This window comes from Prosopis cineraria, unplaced genomic scaffold, assembly GCF_029017545.1.
Source record: "Prosopis cineraria cultivar Desert tree isolate PC_DT_omini unplaced genomic scaffold, ASM2901754v1 PC8, whole genome shotgun sequence".
In the NCBI taxonomy this organism is placed as follows: domain Eukaryota; kingdom Viridiplantae; phylum Streptophyta; class Magnoliopsida; order Fabales; family Fabaceae; genus Prosopis; species Prosopis cineraria.
The window spans coordinates 15,383,372-15,407,226 of NW_026555339.1; the positions used below are offsets into that span (position 1 = coordinate 15,383,372).

Below are 23,855 nucleotides of genomic sequence, written 5' to 3' on the forward strand. Positions count from 1 at the left end.
ATATCTTTTATTTTTTAACTGAGGGAGTAATATATTATAAAAATACACATACATGCACATATTAAATTTTATTTTCAATTATTAATATGTTAAAAATATTTATATTTTATTTAAATTATTCTTTATATTATATTTTTAATAAATATTATTTTGTCAATGAAAATCAGCTTAAAATAAAGAAAATATTAATAATTTTATTACGAATATTTTAGTTAATTTTTAAAATTAATTTTTATTTTTAAATAAAAATAATTTAATATATAATTAGAAGTCATTTTCAAAATTTTAATTTTTTTTTGCAGTAATTAGCTAAGGGTAGAATTTCTTGCTAATTATCTTATTTTAGAGAAGAATTTATAGTTTCTTGCTATTTTTCACACTAATTGTCTTATTTTAAAGAAGGTTTGATAGGCCATCGCTATTTTTCTTGCTGTTTCTCTTATTTTAAAAAGGGATTGGCAACCTCACTATTTTTCTTGCTATTTTTCTTATTTTAGAGAGAGATTGACAAACTCTAGCCATTTTTGTCATTAATTTTAAATCAAGCTATAAAATCAACATCTCTTACTAATTTCCTCGCTAATTTGGTATTTTAGAGAGAAATAGATAATCCCTCACTAAATTTTCTTGCTAATTTACATTTTCTAATAGTGCTCCTATATTGAAGGGTGGGGCAATATCTTCTCTAAATAATTTTTTTTGGAACAAAATCATCTTTCCAACAGAAACTCATCATATTCTACGTTATCTCTTGATATAGAATAGTTGTGGAGCCAATACATTAGACAAAATATAAGAAATAAGCAGCATTGGTGGCATTGATGATTTCAAAAATCAAGTCAGAAACACAAGTTAATCCTCAGAAATAATACAGATTTTGCACATAAAGTCTAAAACAGAATTCTAATAATATACAGTGACTGATATTTCTATAAGTTGACTCACTCATACACTATATATCAAATAGGACTAACAAAGCAAAATATATTAAGCCTAATAATCAATAATCCACATATCAAATTATTATTTCGTTTATGACTCGATTTACAAAATGGGATATATATATATATATATCTTCTTTTTTTGCTTGGCCCTCAAAGTTAAAGTGTTATCTTCCAGAGAGTAGATTTATGATGGTTTGGTTATCAGGGAGGTCAAAGGCGACATCACAATCCTGATCATCAGAAGATGAAAGTGTCATAAGAGCAACAACAATAGATCTCATAGTAGGACGTAGCTGTGGATCATCTTGTGTACAAGCTCTAGCAAGCTGGGCCATCTGCAAAACCAAACAAACATTTAATTAATTAATCCCAATAATATTAGTATTTTTAATTAGTAATTAATTAAGGAGAAGATTATCAGAACACACTTTGATGTTTATTTGGCACATTGATGATTTCATTTTCATATAGGAAAGTTGTGGCATGGATTTTGACAAAAAAGGATTTAAAGTAAAATGGAATCGGTATGCTCATAACAATTAAAAGTATGAGGTGTCGATCAATATTCATCTGAATTTAAATCCTTTGAAATCGATATTCATGAATTTCCATTAAAATTTTTTTCAGTATTTTTTATTTTATTATTTTTTATAAAATATAAAATCTTTCTATTCTTCTTTAAAAATAAAAAATTCATGAAATTTATATAATGTTAATTTTAGAGGATTTAAATCCATATTTATCTAAACTATCTAAGCATTACTATAAAAAAAATGTTTAGGAGAGCATATTTTTCTTTGGCTTACGGGAGTGTTTTGAAAATGGGTTAAAATTCAAAAGTTTGGATTTGATGTTATTGTTTATTTTTAAATTTCATGATTAATCTAATTTAAAAATAATTTTAACCATTACTTTTTTAAGAAATTTTTTATTTTAACATTAAAAAAAATAAAGGTAAATTTAGACCACCCAGTTCCAATTTAAGTGGTTCAGATTTCATGTTAATAATAAGCATCAAATTCAATTCCATCCAAATCTTAGATATCATAGTAGTTTAATGTCTTTTATTAGTTTGTATTTATTTTTACTTTAGGATATCAATGACATTAAGAAATGCAAGATACCAATAACCAAACTATGATGATATTGTCACACAAATATTCATATTATTTTCTTGGAGAAATATTGTCTACATTTTTTACCTTAAAAACTGACTCAATGGGGTAGTTTTCTCCAAGTCGAGGATCCACAAGGTTGCGAAGATCATCAACAGCGTCAGGCCTTCGAAGAGATTTCTCAAACTGCAATATTAATGGATAACAAGTGAAGCCAAAAAAAAAAAAAAAAAACTCAGATTCAGACATAACTATTCACAAGCTTTTGTCATCATGAACTGGTTTTAAAAGATGTAAATTGCATATATAGACATATGCTCCCCTTGTCAAACAAGACCTACTACAATAATGTCTGTCTCTCTTTACAGAGTACAAACCACGCTCTTCGGTACTTATTACAAGGCATCTTCTTAAAGATATTGATAGTCAAGTTAATAACTTTATTTAAATAGGGATAATATTGATACACCATCAAGTAACTTATGAAAGATATCTTCTAATAAAGAATGGAGAAACTATATGGCTAAAATAGATTCGAGTTACTCCTTCTAATTCTATATATAAGTCATTTCTGACTAGCTCACTAGAACTAAGAAAATGTATTTACATCATTAATGTTGTCTAAAAAAGGAAACAAAATCCTGGCTTACCCTTATTAAATGAGTCGTGTTTAAATGCAATTGATCTCTCATATATAATGTTTTACTCTACTCAAACGAAATCGCAAAACGGTAGAATTGGAAGAAAATAATCAATTAATTTTTTAATACAAAGTGACTTATAAAATTAGTGATTAATAAAATAATGTGGAACACTTCATATTGATAATGTTCAATGACGAGGAGGCGTGTGTTTGTGTGGGGAGATGACTGACCAGAGATACAAGGCCCTTGGATTCAGCAACAGATTGATCACCAGTCTTAAGGACAGCATTCTTAGCAGAAATGAGTTCATAAAGTACAACCCCAAAAGCATATACATCTATTTTTGGAGATGTTATACCATATTGAGCATACCTGCATGTACGTAATTAACCATAAGTATGTTCATTATCCTATTAATTAGCACATTGTATCTTCTATATGTGAGAGTGCAATGATATTAATAACACAACATAGCTAATGCTCTGAGTTCGAGATGGGTTACATTACATGCAAGTGTCTTGTTCAACAGTATAGCTCTTTTATACTTTTTATATTTTACAATTGTATTGTTTCATATTTCCTATGTCTTCCAAAACAAAAAGTTGATCCAAATTATGAGGCGCTTTTTATCTAATTAGAATATCAACTAATGTTCCAGTTTTACTTCTATAATTTTAAAAGCTTTCTTGTAATTAACTTGATCAATAAGGCATGATGATATTGCCTTTAATTAATAAGGATATAATGGAAATATCGGAATTTAAAAAAAACAAGGAAAAATCTAACAATTTTCTTAATATATGCGTGAAAATTGTCTAATACACTTTATACAAGTAAATGGAAGGGATACTTTATATTATCCTAAAAAGTTTCATTCCCCACACATGGCATTTTCAACGTTTAGGCACACAAACATAATAATTGTTTTACATATTTTCTTATCCTGTACGTTCTTATATTATTTGACACCCCTCCCGTTCAAAAATGTAAGGCATTTTTAACTGAATTTCACCCCTAATAAAATAGTTACCTACTTTCAAATAACCCTATTTTTTCATATTTACTCATATTAAATACTTTATAATAAATATAAAGTCACGATCAATAGGGGTATTTTAAAAAAAAAAAAAAGACAATGATTACACCTCAAAAAGATTAAAAATACATTACATTTTTGAGTATCTAACTCCTCAAAAAATGTCTTATATTTTTAAATGGAGGAAGTATATAATAAAACATAGCAAGATTGGGGCCGGGACTGCTAAGCTAGCTAGTAGCACAAAGTAGGCATGCATGCATTTTGCTGGGTATTATAATTTTAATTAATTAATTAATTTGTCCAAAGATGAAGCTAATTCTCTAGCATTATATTTCAAATTCCATGGATTTCTAATATTCCCTATCCAAACACAAATCTACATTACACAAAAACCAAAAAAACTAAATAAAAATAAATAGGAATATAAAATAATCATACTCTGGAGACATATATCCGAATGTTCCCACAAGACGAGTGTTAAGCGATGCATTTCCAACTTCAATGAGTTTGCTTAACCCAAAATCTGCCACCTGAAGGTGAGAACTTCCATAGATTAACTAAACAATTTTGTTTTATTTTTTTTAAAACGAATCGACCACAAGTACAGAAATTTAAAACAAAAACAGATCTACGTACCTTCGCATGGAAGCTTTTGTCGATTAATATATTCAAAGACTTGACGTCACGATGGATATATACAGGCACTGTATGTTCATGAATATATTCAAGACCTCTTGCTGAATCAAGAGCAATTTGCACCCTTGTTGACCATGGCAATGGATCTAATAACCATAAAATCTATGTTTATCTAATTATCAATAATTCATCAATATAAATTACAAAAGTCTATATAGAAAATCATGCTGCTCGTTAGCCGTGGAAATTAAAATATATGATTTATTCCTTATGCATTGATAATTATGATAACTATACATGCCATTATGAAGTGTAAATATACATATATCACAATGAAAGATATATACCTTTGTATAAGGAGGATAAACATATTTAAATCAAATGGTACAGTATCCATTAACCGTCAATAATGCAGTTTATTTCTTAGGCATCATGGAAGTACAAGGAGATCTTCTTGATTATGAAAAGAAAATCAAGCTCTAGGTATTAAATAATGACCTATGGGAGCGTTTTAGAGCTAGGAAACAAGCAAGTCGAACTTATATGAGCTCAAGCTCAATAATTACCCCAAAACCAATCACTTTATGAAGTTTGACCTTTCAAGCTTGACCTATCAGCCTCCTGTTGTCGTTGTTTGTTTTTAAAAAATTAAAAATTTTAATCATATATTTCATATTCTTTTTTAAAATAAAAATTAGTGTTAAAAATTTAAAATAAATTTTAGAAATTTTAATTTTAAAAAGTATAAACATATATTCTAAAGTTTAAATTCAATTTATAATTTAAATTTATAGGTAAAACAAAAACAAAAACAATATTTTTTTAAATCCGAGATCTTATAAAAACAAGATTAAACAAGTGGCCTCTCAAGCTTGGCCTTTATTTTTGACTATAACCACTTCTCCTTATAAGAAGTGTTCGGTAGGTCTTTGCCTATGGGAGCACTCATATAGGTTCTCGTTTTACATTTTAGAGTACTTTTACATGCAAGGATAAGGACCTTCTCTTAGGTCTTTTTTTTTTTTTATAGTAGTTAGAGCTGACTTAGTTGTTATTCCATGTATGATAGTATCATGTGGAGTGATTAGAGAATTAATCACAGCTATTAAATATGTGGTGAGTCCTTCTGAAAGAAATAAGTAACAAGCCTTGATGTGTGATTAATGCAAAAAGCCAAAAAATTGAAATAGTTGCTGAATTATTATAATTATGTATATGGCCATAGTGAAGTATACATCAGGCAGGAAAAAGCAAGTTGATTACTGCAAGATGATGATCTCACCTGAGGAACGCAAATGATGGCTTAAGTTTCCATTATTAATGTATTCATAAACAAGGAAAAGCGATCCCTCCACACAGTATCCGATCAAACGCACCTATATATTTTGTATCATCCAGAGAGATCAAAATAGGTAAGTGCTTAAGATATAATTCAAAAGCTAACTAGGGATAATTAATTCATGAAAGCAATAAAACAGACAAGAATCATATACAGATCCTGAAGCTGTGCTACGTCTGAAAGGATGTAATATACCAGATTCAAATGATGAACATGTGTTAAAACCTTCAACTCAGCAAGAAACTCTTGTGATGCTTCTATATCCATCTTCTTGATCGCAGTTTTCTGCATGGAACAAGGGATTATATATTTTTCAACTGTACGTTATGTACTAAAACAGAGATTATAAGTTTTAATTAATTCCAGAAGGTTCGAGAAGCTTCGATCGAACCTGGCCTCTTAGCTCAGCATAATATACTGCTCCGAAACCTCCTTGACCAATCTTGTTATTGGAGCTGAAGTTGTTGGTAGCTTTGGCTATTTCTTGATATGAGAACTCCACTGATTTTCCAACCATGATACCTATAAGACCAGTAGCACTAGCAGAACCACTAGATCCTGAAGTTTCATAAACAACACTTCCAGATTCTGAAAGTTTCATCAGATCAAGAAAGTCAATAAATTATGCCAGAGGTCATGAGAGTCTGCGGGAACATAAAAAACACAATAAACACAGTATTTTTGGGCTTACTTGATTTTGTTATCTTTTTTTTATTTTTTTAAATGTTTTCCAAAATAAAATAAAAAATATATTTAATTAATTATGTTAATTTGAAAGCCATTTTAGAACTAAAAAAATTGGCTGATAGTAATAGTCATGAATAATTAATAGTAATGACTTATGGTAACAATTGGCTATGGCCAATGGTAGTTGCCAGCAAGATGGTCATGATAGGAATGATGGTAATCAATAGCAGCCGATGATAGTAGTAGGTGGTAGTTAATTAGTTGGTGATGGCCAATGATAGTTAGCTAATGACGCAACAAATGGTGATGAATAATGGCGATAGATGACGATGGTAATCAATAGTGATGGTTAGTGGGAATTGACAGTGACAACTAGTGATAGTTAGAAATGGAGGTTAATGCTAATAGCAAGAGGTAGTAGCGAGTTGGTGGTAGCTAGTAGTTTCTAATATATAGGAATGTAATTAAAAAAAACCATGAATTATTTTTTAAAAATAAATAAATTAAGCATGCTCTTTTTTTCCTCACTTTTTGTTTTGCTAGCTTTTTGTATAAATAGGCCGGGAATAGTATATTAATAAATAAACATGAGGAGAGAGTCTTGACCCTTAGTGGATCCACCTAATTGGACAAAAGGTTGATGACATCATCAAATCCAATACAATTTCTTGAGACCGATCCTGGAATTAATCCATGTGTGTGTGTTACTATTCAACTAGAAAAGGAGCACTAAGTTATGAAAGGAGAGTATAGCTATATGTCAAAATCTTCAGAGAATTTATTTAGGACTAAAGAGATGAAATTATATGTAGTGAGTACCGTCTTGATTTGAGAGTTCTATGGAATTTTCTGTAAACAAAGCCACTTTCGCTGTCTTTCTTTGGGAATGTCTGACAAAGACATAACCTGCTAACAACAGAAACCCAAATGTTGCTCCAACGCTTATTCCACCAATAGTAACTCCATTTAGACCTGCTCGATCATATAGAGGCAAATACATAGATATAAATACAACCTTCAATATCTCTACGAAGTGTACTTACTTTTTTTTTCGCTTTTATTTCTTTGTGAGCTCTTGAGAAAATTATATAAAAAATTATGAGATATGAGGCACTTGTTTGATGATAGAAGGCCAAACCTCTTGATCTGCAAAAAGGGAAGAGCAAACGCAAGAAGAAAATCACCAATATTGTAGGATAAGCAAGAGAACCATACATGATATTATGTGCAAGGTAAGGCAAAACAAGATATATACCTTGGGTCGAGGGACACGTAATTTCCATTTTGATCTTGAAAATGAAACAAAATTAAGAAGTTAGAGATTTCATATTAAAATAATAATAATTGTAAGAGTAGCAACAATAACAACCAAGACAACATCGGCAAGAGTAGTGCAGTGTAATCAAATGATACAAATCATATCTTAATGCAAAGTTTTTTATTTTATATTAATTATTAAGATTAACTTTTTACATAGGCTTAGGTCTGTTCATACTTATACATCCCAACAAAAATCTCTCATATGTTATAATAAGTCTTGTTTGTCAGGAACAAGCACACTTTTATGTATGTCCTTCTATCCAAACTAGTTATCATGTTACAACAAAATTATTCATGATTTCTGTTATAAGAACTTAAAAGTTTGAGCTGAAACGAGTCTTTGAGAAGAAGAGGAAAAGTTATTATTCATGTGTTTTTATCACCATTTAGAGATTTATGACAGTGAAACACAAAGCAAAACTTCCAAAAACCAAATCTTTTACGCCTATACATATGGATAAATCCCTGATTAAATTTCACAAATTCACAAAATTGAAAAGGAAAAAAAAAAAAGATCGTACCTTTTCCTGGAATAAAAACCACACCACTCTGCTGGCTGAAATTCACACCAGGATTGTAACTCTGAAGCAACGTTGCATCAAGACCAGTCTGGTTCACAATAGATTGCAAGCTATCTCCAATCTTAAGTGGATAAGTAATGAACAATCCATAGTCCTTAGAAACCTGTCTGTTCCCACAAGAACAATTCACAGTGACATTAAGCTTCCCCTTGAGAGGAAGATTATCTGGATCACTATAATTATTGAATCTTCTCAGTAAATCCACTGTGGTCAACGAAGCATATTTTTTTGTCGCAATGGAATCATAAGTATCTCCTTTTACTATTGTGTACTCAAACACATGACCCAGAAAATCCCCATTATTGATACAATCACAAGGGAATGGAATGTTGATTCTAGTGAAGGCTTGAATGTAGATTCCATTCAGTACCGTTTGTTTGTTGTAGCTGGAAACAACTTGGTATGATGAAACAAGATCTGATCTCAGATACTGTTTAATTATATTATTGAGAGTGGTTTTTCGAGCGTAGTAGGATGCTAAAGCTAAAGGACATCCTTGGAGACACTTGGATTCTACGTTGTTGAGGAGAAAAGTTGATGTTTCTAACAACACAAGGAGGAACACTAGTTTGAAAACATTGTTTTTGGGTTTCATTATTGGATCAGAGAGGAGAAATGAGAAAGCTGTATATACAAAACGAAGCTGGGTTTTCTGTGTTTCTGATGAAAGCCCTAAACGAAAGCTTTGTCTTTTTGTCATGTTTTGGGAACGAATATGGACACAAACATGAACTGTAAATTCCCAAGAGGTATCTCTTTGGACGAGAAAGCTGATCATTGAGTTCAAGAGGCAAAGGAGGTACCAATTATTATTGGTTGACTTAGTTTTAAAAAAAAAAAAATTGTTGGTTATGGTGCATGATTGAAGCGTGAAGATGAATAATTAAAGAAGGCAATAAGAGGTCTAGGGAATAAAATGACGTGGGAAATCTTGTTGATTGAGGATGTTCGGTTTTGTTTGTTTGTGTTTCCCCAAAGCCAGCTTGTCGGCCACTGTCCCACCATGTTCCTACTCAATTTTCAGAACCATATTTTGCTGCTAAACAATTTTTAAAAAAAATGAATATTAGTATACTAAAAATAATAAAAATGAATTTTGGTATAGGTAAATGAATTGAAAAGGACAGGATTTATTGTGAATATATTAATGATTTATTTATGATTTAACGGTTGGTGACAAACATGAATAAGTTTGATTTTTTTAATTATGGTAAACATGCATGTTCGAATTTAAAAACATCAATGTAATTATACTCCTTATTCTTTAGCTCTAAATATCTCAAGATTTATATTTTATTTAATATTTTAATGTTTCAAAATTATCAAAATATTTTTATAACACTTTTGGTATGCTTTATATATATAAAGTCTGATGAACCGGCAAATGCTTGGTTTAACTAGGTTCAACTAGCAAGGGAGTTTACTAGCTTAACCAAAAGGCTCAAATTTGAATTCTGAAAATACAATAACACAGCATTTAAAATTTTCTCAAAAGAATCTTAACCATTTGAATTAATTATTAGAAGTTTGACTTTAGATACCAGATGATTTATTTAAAAACAGTATGATGTTATTTAACTCGTTTGATAAACTCTAATCAAATTAAAAATTAAAAATTAAACCTGAAAAATTAAAAAGTTAAATTAAAATTAATTTTTGCTCGTAAAGACTCTCACCAAATTATTTTGTCGAATGATGAACTAAAATTAATCGAAACAGTCACTTCTATATAACATCTATCGTGGTTGTACTCTTGCAACGGCTGCATCTTTTCTTTGTTTTTCTTTTTTTTTTTTTGATACATAGAAGGACAAAGCTCAAATAAAATTAGATTGAAACTAATCGTGGGTAAGTCAAGTCCAGTCTATTCCTATACAATATATCAAGTAAATTTTTAGGAGGCTCACTTAAAATTTATAATCCACATTCCTGTGAGAGACTTCAATTAACCAATCAGTCAATACTAAAATTTCTTTTTTGATAAGTATGTGTCATGCAGATATTCACACAAGTACATGACAACACTTGTTTCAACATATGTACAAGTATAGTAGAGTCAAATTCAATTATAACTTTCTTTAGATCTAATTTTTGCAATAAAAGAAACCCAAACCATAATCTTCATAACCCTGCTTCCAAAACTGTACACTTACCCATTTTATTAACAAAACCCCTTTTTTAGTCACCAGTATAATCCCTTATAACTCCTTCACAACTCGTGTCCCCAAGCCACCTGTTAACAATACCATCAATATTGAGCTTTAATCAACATTCTTCAGGCCGACCACTATTATCCCAACATTTGAGACAGTTTGTAAAATGTAATCTTTTATTACTGTTTCTTCTACAGTGAAAAACAACGTTAACATATTTTTTTTTTAAAAAAAAAAACTTCAATAAGGCTGAGGCGTCCCTTTACATCGTACAGGAGCATACTCTAGTTATGTTGAAAATTGAAATTAGCTTAGTCCTGTCAAACACACGTAATTCACATCCTCTGACATATTTGCATAATTTCATGTCTTGGTTGGTGCAAATAAAAAATTTGAAATAAAAGTTGAAATGTATAATTTTTTTGTATATTATTTTTTTGGTATTGTTATTAATTGTTTTTACTATTTTTCATTGAGCGATAACATAAGTATTTTTATTCATAAAAAATTAAAAAAATTATACTATATATCCATATAAAAAATAAAAGATAGTATAATAAAAAATACCGTTTATTTTATGTTCTAAATAAATATATGAACCTTTATAAATTAATAAAGGAATTTTAAAATTAACCGAGGGTCTCTCTTCAAAAATTAATAAACATCCTCGAATTACTTATAATTTATTAACTTTTATTTTTGAATACCAGTATACCATCTCAATTAAAAATTTGAGTATTTGTTGAAATAATTCATAGATGCTTCATTATATTTTATAAAATATATCTAATATTAGGAAGAACCAAATAAAATTTTTAAAAAGTGTCATATATTAAGGAGAGGATAGAGTAAAATAAGAACATAGACAACAATCATAACAAGGACAGCCAATGACAAGTATTTCAAAAGATTAGGTTGAATATTCAATGAGATTTGATGATACTCCCTCCACTCTTTTATATGATATGTCTTGTGAAAGAACAATTATTTGATCCATTTTATAACTCACTAGGTATGGGATTATTTTATTTTAAATTAAAATGTTCAAACTATATTTGAAAATAAGATAGAGAGATTAAAAATAATATTATATAATGAAAAAAAACATAAATTTAGATCCTCATATTTTGCTTATATTTTGCTATTAGTGTTATATTTTTTTTGTGTTTTTTATCTATATATTTTTATTTTTTATTATTTTAAATTACTTTAAAATCCCCATACTTTATTCATGAAGGGACTTAAAATAATAAAAAATAAAAAAATATAAACCAATAATAAACACAAACAAATAAAGTATGAGGATTTGAAGTGATATTTTTTCTTATATAATTTATTTATTTTTTATTTGAGAATTATATTTAAAATTTTATTTATTTTTATTTTTTATATTTTTATTATATTGATAGTTGCGATTAATAAAAATGATTTATAAATTACATGGAAGCACAGATTGTGAACAGTTGACTTGTTTCGTATAATGTGGAGGAGACGTGCATGTATATGAATAGTTAAAGCTAGGATAGTGAGAACAACATGACGTAACGAATCTTGTTGATTGATTGATTGATTGATTGAGAATTTATTTATTTGCTTATTTATCGATCAACTAATTAATTGAGGTTTTAAGATTTATATTAAGGTTTTAATTAAGAATCTATGCGTCCCAAAGGGCAAAGCTTGGCTTGTCGGACGATGTCCAACCAGTACCTTCCTCCTCCTCTCCCCACTCTTTCACAGACGTTGACGGTCGTTGCCCTTGAAATGGACATTCACGAAAATGGCGCCTTAAAAAAATCTCAAATTTATTAGGGATAATTGCACTGCAAGGCCCCAGAATCAATATATTTGTATTAAAAGCTTAAAATAGACAGACACAGATCCAGAGTTCACTAGTTTGGGAAGGCCAAGTTGAAAAGAAAATAAAGAATAGGAAAAGCCAAAATCCATTTTTAACTACTTTACCAGCAAAAAGCATATTTTTTTACTAAGGGGCAGGGCTGGTGAGAACCGGGGTGGATTATTTCTCTCCTCTACTTTTTTTTTTTTACTATTTTTTTACTGTAAGTTCAAAGCGTTTAAATTAAATTTGTATTTTTAAAAATTATCAAATTTAAATTTTTAAATTTAATTTAACGGTTTAGATCTGTATTGGTTTCTTTATTTCTCTCTTTTACAAGGGAGAAAATTCACCTCTGATAAGAACCACTACTTACCTTGTTCATCTGTCTCCGAATATGGAACCTCTAAAATAATTTTTCAAGTTCAAAGACTTTCTTACAATTAAGCTTTTAGATAAGATGAAATTGCTCCTTTATAAAATAAATGGACCTTTTGTTCTCAATAAATGGAATTTGAATTTTATTTATATAGAGTTTCTATTGTAAATTTATTCTCTTTTAATAAGTGTAAATCACACAAATTATGTAAGATAAATGGACGTTTTGTTGTTAAATATATTTTAAATGTTATTTATGGATGGTTTGTTGTGTATTTCATAAAGGAAAAATTTTATTTTTTTACTGAAAACTTAATTGTGAGAGAGACCTTTGAATATATAGAATTATTTCATATTCTATTTGGCATAATTTAATGTTAATGTATTGGTTCTAGAGGCTTGCAGTGTAATTCTCTCATTTTATTACCTTTATCTTTATTCCATCACTCTCTGTTATGGAAATTATGAGACTATTATCACCTCAAATCCAAACTAATATAAACTACACAACATTATGGAAATTCTGAGAGTATTACCAACTCCAATACACTACCATTATGTGAATACAAACTAATTTAATGACTTTGGTATATTTAAACACAACTGCATATCTTAAAATTTGAATTTGAGATCCTAAATAAATTAATTCAATTTCTTTAACTAATTGAACCAAGTGTTTCTTGATATCTTAAATTTATAACTTTTTTTTTTTTTTACAAAGGCCCAGTCTAAGGTTTGGGGGGATTATTAAAATCTAAAGCAATTAACCTAGCAATCTCAGGTGTTGGGTTATAAAACCTGTGTAATGTGATAACTAATTTTTTTTTTTTAGTTCCTCCAATTCAATATATTAAACCAATAGTGAACCTTGCTAGTAGAAAGGGTCTTAAATTTTTGAAAAAAAATACAATTGCCAGACCTCATACTTTTAACTTGTTTTAGTATTAGTCCAAAAAAAATTTTGTTTCATTGTTTCAAGTCTTTTAAATTTTATATGTTTATAATGTTAGTCCTTATCATCATTATCAAAGTTAAATCTATTGATATGTACATAAATTTGTTTTATTTTTGTTCGTGAGTTGATAAAATTATGATGTGTTGGATATTATATGAGCAAAATAGTTATTAATCTTTTTGTTTGTTTGTTGCTAGCAGTGTGTTTTCTTCCTTTTAAAGCTTCATTCATTACATGTGTAAGGATTCAAATTTAATATTCTGCTTTTTTTTTTCTTTCCTTCCACTCATTTTTTATACAACTTATCATAATTTTAGCAAGTGAGTACAAGAGTAATAGAGTTTATAAATATTTTAATCACTGCTAAATCCTTATGATTATATTTAAAAATATAGAGACTAATATTACAGACAAATGAAACTTAAAAGACTTGAAAAAAAATGAAATAAAAATATAAGGATTAATATCAAAATATGCTAAAAATACAGGGATAAAAAATTATACTTTCCCCAATTTTTTAATCATCTTCGTGGTCAATATTCCTTTCTCTTTCAACCTATATTTTTCCCAACCAACATGCTTTATCCCATATTATCCGGATTGGCTAATATTCCGAGCTCTACATCTATCCTTTCTCAGCCATGTCTCTCCATATAACTCTCTTTCCGGCGAACAGAGGAAGAACGGCTCTGCAGTTCTCGGGAAAACGAACGGATGCGATTGTTTATGGTGAACGGCTCGCAGATTATCCTCCAGAAAACCTCAAAACGACGTCATTTTACGGTAAGTCGACATATGTAGATGCACCAACGTTCTCTCTTTACTTTCGTTGTCCACAATAACAGAGTCCATTGATACAGTGGATTGTTTTCTGATTTTCATTTGTGGGAAATATTCTTTTTTATAATTAGTGCGGATGGTCATATATTTATAAAATTATTATTTCTAATTTTAGATGTAGATGAACCAATAAATAAACATGTAATTTAATTAGTTTCAAATTTCAATTAGCTTTTCTACGACATTACTGTTTTCTTTTACTGATACTAATAATCCCATACTATGCATATTAATGGAATAAACTCGTGTTCAATCAGCTTTTTCTTACCAGACAAGAGACAAATAGGCAATTTCACCATTTTTTTTCTCCTTATTTACAGCAATTATCAGGTTTTTTACAGCATGCTCATGATGGTATGATATAATTTCAACACAATAACCATGTTATGTTGGGACATTATATAAAATAGTGATCATTTTTTACCATTTTAATAATACAGATAATTTTAATATCTTTATAGTCCTTGCAAAATAGATAAAAATCTTCTGTATTTAGATCGGAGAGAGTTTATAACTCAGGATTAGTAATATAATATACAGTGAATAAAGGCATCGTTCTCTGATTTCAAAACTCAGTTAAGTACCAATTTCACATCCTTGCTTAAATTGAGGAAATTAAGAGAGAGAGAAAACAAAGCAAGAGGAAATGAAAAATAAACTATGTTGTAGTTAGTTGTTATTATTAGCGACTACAGGACTAAAAACTACCTATGATTGTTATGCCTTTAATTATCATTATCAACTTTAATAAAATATAATACCTTCTTATTAAATTAATCCCTAGTGTCATGCACGATTAACAAATTGTCTTAAGTGCAAATCTAATTCAACTAATAGCTGTAACCTGTGTGTCTATTCTGCAAGCAAATCACTTGTCTTTGCAAGCTTTGTGAACTCAAGCTATCTAATTGATGGTATACCCAAAAATCCAATGAATAAAACCCAAGTATCCTTAATCATAGCCCATCCAGCTATAAATTATAAAGCACACAACTAAGGAAGAAATATACACCATTAAATAGTAATAAAAGAGAGTATACATCAACTAATCAACCAATCCATTATCAAAACCTATAATCTTAGAGAAAGGAAACTAGCTACACGTGTAATAATTTACAAAATATAAATGCCAACCAATCCATCTCAAACATCATTTCAAATGAAAAGGATGGAAAAAGTGGAAAAACCAGGGAAAATGGTGAGACTTAGACAATGTTTAGTATAAGGAAAATTATTTTCTAGAAAGGAAATGAGAAATATATCACTTTGGCCTAGCTCTTCTTAACCCTAATGCCTCTCCTACGCTGCTCCTTTGAGCCCCCAGTAGATTTTTGTACAACAAGCAAGGGAACGCCTTCCACTAGGTGTAACTAAACAAAGTCTTAATAATGGTCATGAAGAACTTGATTTGTATTAGATCCCCTCAACTGCTCAATTGTTCAAGTAAATGGAAAATAGGGACAGAGTTAGGGTGTGCTTCTTAATGTGGGTCCCACACGGCGATCTCACTTAATTTCCATCTTTCTCTTTTCTTGTATAATTGAGCAATTAAGGGGATCCAAATCCAAACACAATCCTCTGTGTCATTGTGCGCTGTGCATAATGAAACTTACATGATCAATACCAGAATTCTATTTATAGATATCTTGTGCTTCAATAGTTTCTCAGATTGAAGGCAAGATTAAAGTATTTGCATCAACATTTCTATCTTCCTGACATCAGATTCATGGGATTCGGATTATTGTAGAAGGCCTGGACATCCCAATCATTAGTAGTGGAAGAATAAAGTGTCATGAGAGCAACTACAATAGATCTCATAGTTGGACGCAGTTGGGGATACTCTAGCGTGCATGCTCTTGCAAGTTGAGCCATCTGCAAGACATAAGCCATACATTGAATAGTTGAAATCAGAAGAACAATCATTCTCATAATCTGGTATAAAAAATTGTGTGGATTTGATTCTTTCAAAGTTGAGAGAAATTTGAATCGTAAATTTTTTAGGAAGACAGACAAAAATGATTTGCAAACAGTGTTTTAGAGATAGACAAAAATAAAAAATTCAAACACCACCTTAAGTTTCAATGAAACTTAAGGTAGCATTTGAATCAATGGATTTGGATTTTAGACTTAAAATCTCACATTTAAAATCCATGTATTTCAAATCCTTTGTCAAAGTAGTATAAAAAATTTTCAAATGGTAGATTTGACTCAAATCCAAATCCAAATCCAAATCACCTTACATCCAAATGCAACATAAGAGAATTTGAATCCCAAATGCACATACTTTCAAAACTGAGTCAATAGGGTAGTCATTCCCCAGCCTTGGGTCAACCAATTTGCAAAGATCTTCCGTAGGGTCAGGCTGCTCAAGAACTTCATGAAACTGCATTACATGAAATATAAATAATAATGACGACTGACAACATATGTAACCTTAAGTTTATATTACTGTAAAAGCATAATGCCAGTTGATTTGAAACTAATAATAATGATAATAACAGTGGAAAGAGATGTAAGAGATCAAGGTTCAAGATTGACCATTGTTACAAGGGCCTTTGAGTCAGCATCAGATTGAGTTGTCCTGACAATGGCTTCCTTGGCAGAAATAAGTTCAAAAAGAACAACTCCAAAAGCGTAGACATCTACCTTAGGAGAGACATCACCATACTGAGCGTATCTGTGGATAAGATCATAATACTCTTAATATAAACGTACAAACATAATAGTGAAATTTTATCTCAAATGAATCCTAAAAGGTGTTCCTGAATAACATGAATATACAATATTTCCAATTCAAGCTTACTTGTTAGCCATGAAACTCGAAATACTGCATTTTCTCTCATTAAAAAATGGATCTGGGGCTTGTTTGGGAATTCAGAGAGCGCAGTTGTCATCCATAGAGTGGGGTGAGATGGGGGGGAGTTGGAAGAAAAGGAAAAGTTCCCTCTCTATTACTCGTAAGTTTAATGGAAAAAAATGATAAATAATTGATGGCACCTCTTAATATTAAGAATTCTCTTTATCTTTAACCATATATTTTACAACGTACTTTGGTAGCCATTGGCTGTAGATTTTTCTTTCAGTTTTGAGAGAATCAATAGTATGATTTTTCATCTCCCTCTGTTCTTTTTCTACATCAATAACTAACCCTGCTCCTATTTGGAAGTTAACATAGTTATCTATGGATTAGAGAGGGTCCAAAGTATGAGTTTTCAACAGTAATTGTATAGAAAAGAATGAAAATGAAGAGTATCTGAATGACAAAGGGTTGAATGAAAATATCAAAATTCAGAATTGGGGTATGGCATGGAGAGGAGGCATAATTTGGAAACTTGTCTGTACCAACATTATTCCGAGTTTGACCTTTTAATCATCCAAACCAGTTGGTTTTTTCCACCATCTACACTATCCTCCAAAACAAGGCCTCAAAAAAGAAAAGATAAAGATAAAGGTTTTGGATCTAAAAAAGATAGACAATGCATACTCTGGAGGCATGTATCCGAAAGTTCCCACAAGATGACCGGTTGGAAGTGACGCATTCCCCACTTCAGTCAGTTTAGTTAATCCAAAATCTGCAACCTGCAAATATGAATATTTTAGGAACATCTATAATAGCCCCAGAAGTCAATATAAAGACAAGCATCTTGATTATACCAACCTTCCCATGGAATTTATTATCTATCAATATATTTGCTGACTTTATGTCACGGTGGATATACACAGGAACTGTATGCTCATGAATATATTCAAGACCTCTGGCAGAATCCAATGCAATTTGAACACGGATAGACCATGGCAGCGGATCTCTTCCTGGAATAATTAGGACAATATTATTACATGATTGCAATCAAAATGTAGAGTTTGCAAAAGAACTACCATAACTTCTGATCTAACCTGAGTCGCGCAGATGTTCACTTAAGTTTCCATTATCAATGTATTCATAAACAAGGAAAAGAGAGCGCTCAGTGCAATATCCAATTAAGCGCACCTACATGGTATTAATACATAGTTATTACTTGAACATGTATTCTTAAAAATTTGGCCAACAATTCTAGGTATTTAAATGATGATTTCCTTCCTGCAGAAGATGCATAGTTGCATACTATATATATATATATATATAGAAGAGGAGAGATCAATTGACACTAGAATAAGAATAGGCATGGCCACTAGGGCATAAATTTCTTGCTTTCTCTTTCTGGTTCTTTATTGCTTTTTCTTTTCCCTTTCAAGCATTTCTGGTTGCCTTTAAAAGAAAAGAAAAGAATAAGAATAGGTCTGCTTTCACCCCTCAATATTTTGCTACAGGATTTTTTTTCTTTTTTTTATTCCAACCTGTGAATTAGAAGTAGTCACCAAGTTGATCAAGCGTGAAAAGATTTTAGAAAAATAACAAAAGCTATGTAATGAAATAGATTATATCTTATATCCTTTTTAAAATTTGTTGCACTTTAATTTTGGGATAGATGGATGAGATACCAAGCAACCTTGTGATCACACTCACACATGAGTTATTCAAAGGCTGTAAAGATCATTGTGTTAGACACCGATGTCATTTAATCCCTTCTCATACTCACACAGGAAAATAGTGGCATCCGTGTTTTATGCCTTTAATCACAACAGAAGCACAAAACTCAACAATAATAGGCCAAAAACTTGCTCATGAGAGGAGTAACAGCAGTAGCGACACAATGCACTTTTTCCAATAAAAAAATTTCCACCTGCTTCCTACATCACTAGGTACTTAAAAGCAATGTAAATGTTTAGCATTTGAGCAACTTTGTACCAGGTTAAGGTGATGAACGTTTGTAAGGACTTTCAATTCGGCTAGAAATTCTCTCGTTGCTTGCATATCCATCTTCTTGATTGCGGCTTTCTGCATGGCAAAATCATCCAAGGAAACTAAATTAAGGAGAATATGGAATTTTAGTTTAAAGGTGGTAAAGCTACAAAGCACATGCAATTGTTGATCCGTAATAAGAGCATTATCGAGTATTATGTAATTCTGCATGAACTGTCCCCTCTGCAACAAAACTGCTTATTTATTTAACAACAATAGTTATCATGTAATCAAATCTTCCATTTTATGCACAACCAAGCAAAATGTTCTCAGCAAAACAGAGAAACAAAATCCAGGGGAAAAAAGAAAGGCTAAATATTGACAAAACTGTTTACATATCTTCTATTCATTTTCTCTCCTTCAGTGTAGCTGTTAAGGTATATCAATTCAGTTGCTCTTAATCCTCGTAACCTATTATTTCCAGCTCCCCCCCCCCAATTGAAACATAAGCAAAAGAAGATTCTGTGTGAATTGCTCATGCATATCACAGACAGAGAAGATATGATCTTATCTTCTTAAGTCTTAAAGTGGCAAAACAAATAATTTTGTCCAAACCCCAACATTAACCAATCATTACTAAACCCGAACAATATGTGTGTTACTACCTCGCCTCTCAGCTCTGCATAATAGACAGCACCAAAGCCTCCTTGACCAATTTTTTTAGCCATACTGAAGTTATCTGTGGCAGCAGCTAGTTCTTCATATGAAAACTCCACTGATTTGTCTACTGTGATGCCAGTAGGACCACCATATCCTGAAGTTTCAAATTCAAAATTAGTAGAGGCCTCATCTAACAACACAAAGTAAAGGGAGGTGACAATATATGGAGTTACTATCTTTAATTAATTTCTCAGAATGAGAGAAGGTAAAAAAATAAAAAAGGTTTGCAATGAAAGGCACAGCGAATGATAACCTGATGCAGCAGGAACAATTTTAAAGTCATGCCAAAAAAACACAGCCTGGTTAAAAGTAATTACTAAAGTTGGTTTATTTCTCCCAAGACCTAAATATTTTTTCATTTTTTGTTCAATATTTTCTAGGAATATGATGCCGCCATGAACAAGTAATGAAAATATCTACATAAGAAATTTAGAAACAGCGCCAGATACAATAAAATTTTTCCCTTTGGGATTGTCCAATAGAGACAAGTATCATGTGACCTATAATTGAACAATCAAATGAGGTCTTTGAGCAGGATTTTATATGTAAAGTAAGCTACAGAAGAACTATTGCATCAAGTAAAATCTACAACAGTTTCTTCAGCCATGTCTAAAGGGAAATGGTAGAGAGATTGAAAAAGGAGTCATTGAATCAAAACAAGTACACCCTTCCCAACATGAGCAAAGAGCCTTTGGAAATATTCAGAATAGCTTTCAGAAATGGTAGATGGAAAAACTGAAGGAGTTGTTGGGACAATTATAAGTTATTACAGAAAAAAGTCATACCCTTCCCTTCTTGAACAGAGAACTCTTGGAAATCTTGAGAGAGTGGTTCCGTGTCGTCTTTCTTCTTTTGGAAATGTACAAAATACATAGAAACTGCCAGCAGCAGAAGCCCAGCTACTACTCCAATACATATTCCACCAATAACCCCACCAGATAGACCTGCTTATGTGGAATCAAGTTCTATTTTTTAGAACACGCTGACCATTGACAAATATGAATTTCAAACTAAAGAGGAGACAACAATCAAATGACCAGCTTTCTGAGAAGAGAAAGAAGCAAACCACCTGATCCGGAACTGCAGAGTAAAAGAAAACAATAGTATAGTCACTGCCAATTGTCCATTGAATAATGGAGATATGTTACACAACCAATGTACCAACAGCATGCAAAGAGAAAAACTTACCTAGACTCCATTGGAACGTAGATTCCATTTTGATCTGGAAAATTATAGGAAAAATGAGACTGATGTTGAAAAATTTAGAAGTTACCATGTAAGCTACTTGTAAAAAGCATTAAACAGAAAAAAGGTGCTATTTTGTTGTTAAGTGCTTCAAAAACTTGCAGATGAAATAACCATTTCCTGATATTAACAAAAGTTAATCACTATTCATTCCATTGACATCATTTCCAGGAAGAAGGCATAATTACATAATCCGCACTTGATATAATACAGGGTCCGAGTCAGCATTTAAACAAGTTTCATACATGAATGCCAGAAATATTCCAACTACCCACCCCACAAGGAAACCTAATTTGATACCATGATGAATTTGTAACAGAAGACTAAAAGAACAAATTGCAAGTGGACATATAGCATCACATACTAGGTTGTTTGAAAAAGATTATGCACGTGTCATGAGTTTATTGGAGAATTCTATAGCAATCACACTTAACCATAAATTTCTTTCAAGACTAGAACCATCAAAAGCAAAAGCAGAATCTACCTTTGCCTGGTATATAAACCAATCCACTCCCTTGGCTGAAATTCACGCCCGGATTATAGCTCTGTAGCAACGCAGCATCAAGTTTCTCATTATTGGCAATTGACTCCAAAGTATCCTCAGGCCTAAGTGGCCAAGTGATGAACAATCCATAGAGAGTTGAAACTTCTCTGTTACCACAAGAACAGTTAACGGCAACATTAAGTGTTCCATTTTCAGGCATAGTGTTGCCATTGAACTTCCGCAACATATCAACTGTGGTCAAATTTGAATAATACGTCTCAGCAACTTCCGTGTAGTTATCCCCTTGGTTAATCCCGTACTGAAACATATGACCCAGAAATTCACCATCAAGACAATCACATGGGAATGGAATATTGATTCTTGTAGTGGATTGGACATAATCTCTGCTGATTGTTTGGTCTTTGTTGTAGCTGACGATGACGTTTTCATCTGTCACAAGCTGCGATCGCATAAGTTGTGCGATTAATGAGAGATTAGAACCTGGCCAGACGTAGTAAGAAGCTAGAGCTAAATCACAGCCCTTGCTGCACTTGGACTCTGCACTGGGAAAAACTGAAGCAAAGAAGAAGATGAAGAAGAAGAAGAAGAAGAAGAAAGCGACAAATCCACATCTGGGTTCCATCAAGTGGGAGAGAAAATTGAAAAATTCTGAAAACCCCAGATCAGATAAACGAGAAACAAATGAAGAAGCAAAGATAAATTAAAAAAAGAATAAGGCTTTTTAGATTTTTTTTTTCCTTTTTAATGGGGAATGAGAAAGAGGAAGAAAATTTGGAGCGTCCAACCAAACTGGCTAATTCCATCAAAGCTTTGGATGAGAAAATTCAAAAGCCGTGCTTCTAATACATCACCAACATTAACTATTAACTAACACAACCCCACCGACTTAGTAAGGTCAAATCCAGCGGTTTTTAATTGCTGACTGCGTAGAGAAAGGGAAACGTTGAATCTTCTTAGCAGATTTGTCAATCCTGAATCCTGCAGGAGTATATACTCTTGCTCCAAAGTTTCTGCACTTGATGCTGGTAGTAATATTTATTGATCATGCAATAGTAGCATGTTTTAACATTCAAAACTTCAATTCAATGGTGATGTTCCGGTCACAGTAAATTGTTTTAAAAAAATTAGTTGTAAATATTAAATTAAAACATGTAAATGGAAGAGTTTTAATTTCAAGTCATACATTTAAATTTCAAATTAACTTTTAATTTGCAATTAAAATTGTTATTTACATACTCCTTCCGTAAAAAATGTAAGATATTTTTAATCGAATCTCACTTTTCAATAAAATAGTTACTTACTTTAAACTAACTTTATTTTTTTCATATTTATTCCTATTAAATATTATAATAAATATAAAGTCATTGTCAATAAAAGCACTTTAAAAAAAACAATAATTACATTTTGAAAGACTAAAAATATTTTATATTTTTAAACATTCAACTTCTCAAAAAATACCTTATACTTTTAAAGCAGGGAGTATGTCTGAATTCAATTTATTTTTGTAAATTTTTTGAAGCATAATTATCATAATTCTATTTTTATATACTTGAATGTTATTTCTCCCTTTGATATTGATAGTTTTGTATGATTAATATTATTTTTAAATATTTTTTATAATTTAATGGCCTAATTTGAAAAAAATAAATAAATTACCTAAGAAAGCAAGTGATTTAATAAGGTTATCTAGATTGCCTGAACAAAAAGGTATGACAAAAGTTCTCGGGTGCATGCGGCCATTCTGGACCTTTTGAACATTCAGTCAAAGTGGATGAAGTCAATCCTCGAAGTTACGTATCTTGCCTTGAAAAGGTGAAATTAGTTAGGTCCTTGAAAATGTGAAATTTATTAAAATTTAAAAGGAAACCATTTTTAACTTTTAAAATGTTCAATTAATGATAATTAAACTTTTTTAAAAAATAAAAAATAAGTTATAAAGATTAATTTAAATAATTATAAATAAAAATTTCAGTTCTAACTTAAAAGTTACATTTAAAATTTAAATATTTTATTTATAATTGAAATTCCTAAATTTATAATTATTTAATTCGATATATATAATTTTTTTTAGGTTGAGAACCTTGTCATTAATTTACTATCTTATTTCTTTTCCATCCTTTTCCCCTTCTAACAA

General features: G+C 30.7%; 2 protein-coding genes and 1 long non-coding RNA gene across 4 annotated transcripts; 1 reads left to right on the forward strand and 2 right to left on the reverse strand.

Annotated features, from left to right (window-relative positions):
• Positions 1–793: 793 nt before the first annotated feature.
• On the reverse strand, positions 794–9,055 carry LOC129318731 (lysM domain receptor-like kinase 3). 2 transcript variants are annotated; one of them, XM_054963661.1, is made up of 11 exons: positions 8,246–9,055; positions 7,649–7,693; positions 7,223–7,379; positions 6,109–6,316; positions 5,913–6,002; positions 5,661–5,754; positions 4,379–4,524; positions 4,181–4,272; positions 2,934–3,075; positions 2,147–2,245; positions 794–1,279 (listed from the first exon to the last, which is right to left on the reverse strand). In XM_054963661.1, exons 1-11 carry the CDS (start codon positions 9,003–9,005, stop codon positions 1,109–1,111), a joined length of 2,004 nt encoding a protein of 667 aa, XP_054819636.1. In that variant the 5' UTR covers positions 9,006–9,055; the 3' UTR covers positions 794–1,108. The 2 variants fall into 2 exon arrangements, with proteins under 2 accessions (XP_054819636.1, XP_054819635.1); XM_054963660.1 differs by lacking the exons at positions 7,649–7,693; positions 8,246–9,055 and having other exon boundaries at positions 6,109–6,305; positions 7,224–7,419.
• Positions 9,056–14,231: 5,176 nt separating this feature from the next.
• On the forward strand, positions 14,232–18,557 carry LOC129318409 (uncharacterized). The gene is made up of 2 exons (XR_008595235.1): positions 14,232–14,414; positions 18,195–18,557. It is a non-coding gene; the product is annotated as an uncharacterized LOC129318409 (long non-coding RNA).
• LOC129318408 (lysM domain receptor-like kinase 3) lies at positions 15,466–22,534 on the reverse strand. Its single transcript, XM_054963150.1, has 12 exons — positions 21,701–22,534; positions 21,160–21,193; positions 21,041–21,051; positions 20,757–20,915; positions 19,917–20,065; positions 19,258–19,347; positions 18,366–18,459; positions 18,130–18,281; positions 17,956–18,050; positions 17,010–17,148; positions 16,756–16,854; positions 15,466–16,343 (listed from the first exon to the last, which is right to left on the reverse strand). Exons 1-12 carry the CDS (start codon positions 22,341–22,343, stop codon positions 16,176–16,178), a joined length of 1,833 nt encoding a protein of 610 aa, XP_054819125.1. The 5' UTR covers positions 22,344–22,534; the 3' UTR covers positions 15,466–16,175.
• Between the last annotated feature and the right edge of the window lie 1,321 nt (positions 22,535–23,855).

Excerpts from the sequence above, each read along its gene's own strand:
- LOC129318731 (XM_054963661.1), bottom strand. The coding sequence starts at position 9,005 with ATGACAAAAAGACAAAGCTTTCGTTTAGGGCTTTCATCAGAAACACAG. Across the intron at positions 7,694-8,245 it reads GGTTTTTATTCCAGGAAAAG|ATCAAAATGGAAATTACGTG; the intron begins GTACGATCTTTT and ends TTCATTTTCAAG. Across the intron at positions 1,280-2,146 it reads CCATTGAGTCAGTTTTTAAG|ATGGCCCAGCTTGCTAGAGC; the intron begins GTAAAAAATGTA and ends TTGGTTTTGCAG.
- LOC129318408 (XM_054963150.1), bottom strand. The coding sequence starts at position 22,343 with ATGGAACCCAGATGTGGATTTGTCGCTTTCTTCTTCTTCTTCTTCTTC. Across the intron at positions 18,282-18,365 it reads TGAACATCTGCGCGACTCAG|GAAGAGATCCGCTGCCATGG; the intron begins GTTAGATCAGAA and ends TAATTATTCCAG. Across the intron at positions 16,855-17,009 it reads CAAAGGCCCTTGTAACAATG|TTTCATGAAGTTCTTGAGCA; the intron begins GTCAATCTTGAA and ends CATGTAATGCAG.